The 7,500-nt window shown below is 39.6% G+C and overlaps 1 protein-coding gene across 1 annotated transcript in view; it reads left to right on the top strand.

The window, feature by feature from the left end:
- Nucleotides 1-7,500, top strand: part of LOC143034267 (glutamate receptor 1-like) — a 1,284,256-nt gene that overhangs the window by 117,946 nt on the left and 1,158,810 nt on the right. Inside the window, exon 3 of the mRNA XM_076200202.1 lies at nt 58-187. Within this exon, the coding sequence (XP_076056317.1) occupies nt 58-187 (130 nt within the window). The remainder of the gene's footprint in view (nt 1-57; nt 188-7,500) is intronic.

Genomic DNA, 7,500 nt, shown 5'->3' with positions numbered 1-7,500 from the left:
ATCTGCATTCTTCTTATACCGATGGTGCCTCATAGACCCCTTCTCCCTCCTGGGCAGGTCCGCAACCCTTCGTCAGGCCTGATGGACTACGCCATCAGCATGCGGCCAGACTACCATAAGGCGATCATCGATCTCATCAAGTATTACAACTGGGACCACATCATCTATCTGTACGACTCGCACGATGGTGAGTACATGATTTTCCTTTTTCCGTCTCTCTCTTTCCTTCTCTTTTTTCTCTCTTCCTTTTTTTTTTATGCTGATTTTATTGGTTTGTATCCTCTATGTGCACATGTGTAAAACATGCAACCCTGGACAAATTTATATACATGATTTTCTTTTCTCTTTCTGTCTCTCTTTTTCCTTCTCTTTTTTCTCTCTTTCTTTTTTAATAGTGATTTTATTGGTTTGTTCCCTCTATGTGCACATGTGTAAAACATGCAACCTTGGACAAATTTATATACACAAATACGCTCATATACACACACACGGACGCACAGACACGTACTCAGCTTTGGAGGAGCTGTTCGGACGCAGGCCTTATATTCATGGACTCAAGTTAAACCGCTTCAGCGCCACATCCGCATGTTGCACGTGGCGGAAATTGGGTACACTTTTCTTTTCCTTTATCACGGTAAGAATTGTTACGGCTTTGAAGCACTCGGTATTCTATGTGAATACACACACACACACACACACACACACACACACACACACACACACACACACACACACACACACACACACACACACACACACACACACACACACACACACACACACACACACACACACACACACACACACACACACACACACACACACACACACACACACACACACACACACACACACACACACACACACACACACACACACACACACACACACACACACACACACACACACACACACCAGTGGGGGGTTCAACATTTAAAGACCTAATTTTTTTTTTGTCAGCAGGCCGCGTCATATTATTTCAATTCGAATGCAATAATTTGACTAGTTAAAACACATTAGAATGAAAGTTTAGGAAGGGATTAAACCAGACCAATTAATGATATGTTTTATGTAAGGCGAGTATGGAGGTACGCAAGAAATATACCAAATTTGGGCTTCATTGATGTGGATCATCTGAGGTTCGCACACCGACGCAACCAGTTGCGTGAAACCAATCGCAACCAATGCCTACGCTATGTGAAAGCAGTAATCCCTGCACCATTGGCAACTAGCAATTAAGTTTATGCATTTCTGAAATAACAAGTAAAGTAAATGACACGTCCATGTCCTTACAGTACAGGGAATAGAGCTTTCACGTAGTGCAGGCATCCGTTGCGATCAGTTTCATGCAACTGGTTGTGTCACTATGCGAACTGACTTAGTATTCAGGAGACTGCTAGGAACGACCATCGTATTTGTTCATAGACTTTGTCTGATGTATTAGATTTTGCCTGGATATATTTGTGGGGGAATGCAAGCTCATGCATACAAATATGTATTACACACTTATTGACGTATGATATTTATCGATATATAAATGTATGAAGGTGTATGTATATATGATGATGGTGCAATAAACTAGGTAATAAGTTGTTAACCTCCGTATTTCGTTATATTGCATTTGGTATATAAAGTGAACTTGTTTAAAGTACTCCGTTGTCGATATTGTATCTTGTTCGTTATGTACCGAGATATTTCAAAACAGGTTAGTTGTCTGACATAACGAGTTTTCTCTTCACCATTCAATTTTCATTGTTTCCATGGTAACCAGTCTATAGCAAAAAGTCAAACGTCTATAACCAGAGTGTTTTCCTCTTTCATAACCAAAATCTTCTTTGAGAAATTAGGAGGAGAAGGAGGAGGAGGAAGTGGTAAAAGTGTGGAGTAGGAAAATGTAGGAGTGTGGAATTGTGGTATTAATGAAGGGGAATAAAAGAAAGGATGTAAAACACATAAGCCGGGGTGACGTAACGTCATGTGATCAAACGTCCTTAAAAAACTAAACATACGTCTCAACCTGATTATGAAGCATCTTGTGTGTCCTTCCTATGTTCCTAGCTTGTCTACTACTTTAATGTATACTGTATATATATATCCACCTATGTCTCTGTAACTGTGTATTCCTTGATAATGTCGTAAATAGACGAAAACATTCGGACTAAGCCTCTTATTTCCCGTGATTTTTTCTGCACACACACACAAACACACACACATATAATATATATATATATATATATATATATACATATATATATTCATATATACATATATACATATACGTGTGTATTCACTTGGTCTTTGGATCACGTGTTTGACTCGTGATCGACAGCTATTTCCCTCCTGGAAGAGAGCTCAGAGCTCGTAGGTCCGATCTATGGGTAATGCTATGACCTTGCACACACACACACCCCCAACTCCCCGCCCACGAGTGTGTGTGTGTGTGTGTGTGTGTGTGTGTGTGTGTGTGTGTGTGTGTGTGTGTGTGTGTGTGTGTGTGTGTGTGGTGTGTGTGTGTGTGTGTGTGTGTGTGTGTGTATGTGTGTGTGTGTGTATGTGTGTGTGTGAGTGTGTGTGTGTGTGTGTGTGTGTGTGTGTGTGTGTGTGTGTGTGTGTGTTTGTGTGTGTGTGTGTGTGTGTGTGTGTGTGTGTGTGTGTGTGTGTGTGTGTGTGTGTGTCTGTGTGTGTGTGTCTGTGTGTGTGTGTGTGTGTGTGTGTGTGTGTGTGTGTGTGTGTGTGTGTGTGCGTGTGTGTGTGTGTGTGTGTGTGTGTGTGTGTGTGTGTGTGTGTGTGTGTGTGTGTGTGTGTGTGTGTGTGTGTGTGTTTGTGTATGTATGTATGTGTATAAATTGGGAGAGGAGGGAAAGAACTACGAAGGAGGAAGGCGAGAAGAAAGAGGAGGAAAAAGGAGGAGGAGATAGAAGATGTGGTGATGGTATAATTGGTAATATGGTGTGAAGGTGTGGGGTATCGGAATGAGAAGAGGAGAAAGAAGAAAGCAAGAAGATAAATAAAACAAACAATGGCGAAGATTATTAATAGAAGGAAGAGGAGAAAGAGGAGGAGGAAGAGGAAGACCCTATAGGGCATTTTTAAATAAGTGTCTGAGAGGCCCTTGGAGACTCTGAACAGTACTTGAAATTTTTAAGAAGTCACTTACCACAAGCTCTTGGTGAGTGTCTCTTCTCACCTCTTCAGCCGCAGCTCCTGCCTGCCGGCGGGAACTTCAGTAATTCTCCACTTCTGTCCATCCCCACCTCCCCTCCAACTTCATCGGACCCCGTCCCACAACTCCTCCTCTTTCTCCTGCACCTCTTCCTCCTGCACCTTTTCCTCCGTTCCCCTCTTCCTATTTCTCACTTTCCTTCTGCAATCTACTCCTCTTCCTCCTCATTTTCCTCCTCCTTCTCCTCCTGTTTCTCTTCCTCCTTTTCATTTTGTTCCGTCTCCTTGTCTTTCTTTAATTCTTCCTCCTCCTGGTCTTCCACTTATTCTACCATCTCCTCCTCTTTTTTTTTATCCTTCTTTTTTCTTCTTCTCTTTTCTCTTAATCTTACTCCTTAGCCACCTTCTCCTCCCTTTCCTCCTTTGTTCGTCTTTATCTTTTCCCTCTACCTTTGTTACCTCTTACCCTTCTTATTCTATTCTTCCTTTGCTCCCCCCTACACTCTCTCTGTCCCGGGCGATCGGTACTATAGAATCCAACTGCCTCTCGTTGTTTTCGGCCCTGCATCCATACGTCATCGGTCACGTGGTTTCTTGTGTCCTTCCCCGCCAGGAAGCTTGGCACTTCTTCATCGTCCCATGAGACCCTCTTCAACTACCGATGCGGCGTCTCCTCCGGCAGGAGGGTGGTACTAAAAGTTTTCTTTGTCTTGTGGGTGGGTTTTACAGACACAGGAAGTAATGTCACTGCTGTAAGAGTGGCCTGGGAATGTGGGTCCGAGTATGGAGTTTTGTTTAGCCCGCGCACACCAATTGTGATCTCTTAAAATTTTTATGACCAGCCGTTTAAGAAAGTGAAAAGACTTTTCTGATTTATGTATATATATATATATATATATATATATATATATATATATATATTCATATATATGTATATATATGTATATATATGTATATATATATATATATATACATATATATACATGTCTATATATATACATGTATATATACATGTATATATATATATATACATATATATATATATACCTCATTGAAATTGATTGCTAGTAGTGCGCTTATTATTTTCTTATGAGTATTTTCTATGTATTTTACTATAGACTTGTTCTCCTTTCATAGGAGGTTTATGAATTTACTACAGTTAGTTATTATAGCTAGATTGCAATTTCGAGTACAAGACCCTTCCTCAGTAGCTTGGGATATTCTTACTTTGTGATTCGGGAAGAATGCTCATAAGAATGGAATGGTGATATGTTTGTGTTCATACTTCCTCTTCAATGTAGGGAAGTAACCGGGTAACTGGGAAAGGTCACTGGATAACTGGGTGAGGTTACTAGTTAGCTCGGGCAGTAGCGGGTTGTTGTACGCTTGAGTTTTTGGCTGTTTGTTGCGTGTTTGGGCGTGTTTTAAGGTTCTCTGCTTGTATATATATAGTTGTGCTCAACTCTTTGATATGTAATACCTCTAAGATTGGAAGACGTTTATTGTTTGTGCAAATATCCGAAATCTCTGTATTTTCTTTTAGCATATTTCTTGTTAGTGCTATGTAATGTTCATTTCTTAGGTGAGTTTTAAGGGCTCCTGATATAAGGCGGAAAGAAAGGCGACGGGATAACCTCATTGTCGTCATGTCAATATAAGTGGAAGGGGAGGGGGTTATAGGGATGGGTGATGCTGAGGTTTTCATATTCGTCTGAATTAGTTGCATGTGATATTAAGTTATTGTACATGTGTATAACAAAGATATTAAGTATCTAAAAATACATGATGGCAGGGATAATCATTGTATCTTAATATTGTGACTTGATAGGTGTATTGTCTTTGACAATACGCTTTAAAAAAAATGTCTTGCTTATATATTGTATGAAAATGCTCTTCGAGATGTTTAGTATGTTTTGTCGCTGTGTTTTTCTTGGTGTTTGATTAGTGTATTTTACTATGTGTTTGTTTTTGGTAACTAAATCTACCTTGGGAGGGTTGGGTTGGGTGTTGTGTGGGTAGGTGATGCTGAAGTGTTCATATTCGTCTGAATTAGCTGAAAGTGTATGTGATATTGAATTGTTATATATGTTTATAAGATATTGAGCATCTAAAAATATGTGATGGGAGAAATTATTATAGTATCTTAATATTGTGGTTTGATAAGTGTGCTGTCTTTGACAATATGCGATAGAAAAAAAATCTTGCCTATATATTGTGTCAAAATGCACTAGGAGATGTTTGGTATACAATTATTGATTTCTATATTTCTGAGAATTTATATATTTACATAGTGCTTGGTATTATCTCTATTTTTGTACTAAGAATTTGTCTATTATTATATGTTAATTTGTTTGTATATAGTTGTTGGCTGATATGTACAGTTATTTAGGTTGACCTATGATTTGAAGATTTGGTTATGGAGTCACTTATGCGTGTATCATTTACTTTGCGTCTATTTTTGTTGACTTGTATTCATTGGTTTATTTACTGATTAGTTGAATTCTATTTCCATTTAATTGCTAATTGTTTAGTGTAAATGGGTATATATTTGATTTTTGTTGCTTAATATTTGTAATAATTTCTTTCTGTTTTTATTGGTATTTGGGAATTTGGGAATATGTTTTTCCTAGATATGATTGTAGATTTCTATTCATATTGAATGTCTGTTTATATATTTTGTAGTTTTGTGTATGCACTGTTATATTATATATATATACATATATATATATATATGTATATATATATATATATATATGTATATATCTATATATATGTGTGTGTGTGTGTGTGTGTGTGTGTGTGTGTGTGTGTGTGTGTGTGTGTGTGTGTGTGTGTGTGTGTGTGTGTGTGTGTGTGTATGTGTGTGTGTGTGTGTGTGTGTGTGTGTGTGTGTGTGTATATACATATATATATATATATATATATATATATATATATATATATATATATATATATATATATATATAATGAAGACTTCTACCGGATTGACGGGATAATAATTGTCTCCTGACTGCGTTGGTAGGGACGGTGGACTAAAGGAGTTGATTTGATGTTGGTTTGTCGCAAATAGTATTGAGTTTATAGTTTCTGTGCTGGTTTATGCTTGATGTGTCTCAGGCGGAGGTAGGTGGGTGGACGGAATTGAATTCGTAGTCGGCCTCTCCTGTTGAACACGCTTAATCTATGCAAAGTTGATGGTCCTTGCCGTTGGTCACGGCGGGGGTGGAGGGTAGTCTCTTTTAAGGCTCCGAGCTAGAACTGATTAAAAGAAATTAGATGTACGTTATTTGGAACTAACGATGACTGGCAAAGTCGATTATGAATAGATACGTGGAGGCGCTTCAATACTACTGACACAAGCCTCGTCGGTCTGGGGGTCCTATGCGTCCTGACTGAAGTCGCGTGCTACCGGGTCGACCTTAAAGTCAGCGTGCTGGGCCTGGGTCCCTCGTGACCTATCGGAGGCGCCTAGCTTCGTTCTATAAGTAGGGGAACGAGTAAGATTGTAAGTTGGATTAATTATAGAGTGGGCGAACGAGAAAGCCTCGCGACGCGTTTGCTGAGGTTGCGTGCTTAGACAGTTGCCATGAGCGAATGCTATGCAGGCTTGTGTGAGGTGCCTGGTAACCTCGAAGTGGGTATTTGGAGCTGATTGAAGTCTTGTGGGAAGTTGCCTCGATATTTCTGAGTCTGGATCGGAGTCGGGGGTCTTGACTGAAGTTTTGAAATTAGTGCGCTGGGCTTGATTGATTCTGGGATTTGATGCTTTGCACCAGGCGTTCTTGTGACAAGATTGAATTTTGATGGGGGTAAGGCGTTGACGGAAATCACTGATTTTTCTTACAACTCTAGTCGTGGACCAACGGCTTTCATCCAGCTGTGTAACCTTTGATAGCTACTCTGGTGTGGTTAGTCGTGGACGAGCAAGTGAGCTTTGGCAGCGTATGGAGGGGTAGCGTGCGCCACCACCGCAGCGCACCAGCTGTGTTGCCTTTTAATGGTACACTTTAGGACGGCACAGGAAAAACTAAAGCCTCTTCGAGCTTTTTTGGCTTAATGAAGCAAAGTTTTTATAGAGTGGGTATGTAATTCTATATGGGAAGATTCCCCAGGTGCTCCCTCTAAGGGAGAATCCCAATATGGCAACACAGATGCTGTCTTATATACGCAGAAATAGATTCATCGTGATTTATGCGTGAGGTTGTCTATTTATAATAATTTTGTCTTTTTACAATAATATCAAGTCAGTTGTAGTATAATGGATCGAGTTAGTATTAGTAAATGTGCCTTGACGTGATGTATGGTTCATAGTTATGATTGTGGAATTCGGTAGGCATA

The sequence above is a fragment of the Oratosquilla oratoria genome, chromosome 17 (assembly GCF_046742065.1).
Source record: "Oratosquilla oratoria isolate Oo_2021 chromosome 17, ASM4674206v1, whole genome shotgun sequence".
In the NCBI taxonomy this organism is placed as follows: domain Eukaryota; kingdom Metazoa; phylum Arthropoda; class Malacostraca; order Stomatopoda; family Squillidae; genus Oratosquilla; species Oratosquilla oratoria.
This window is presented reverse-complemented; position numbering and strand designations above follow the sequence as displayed.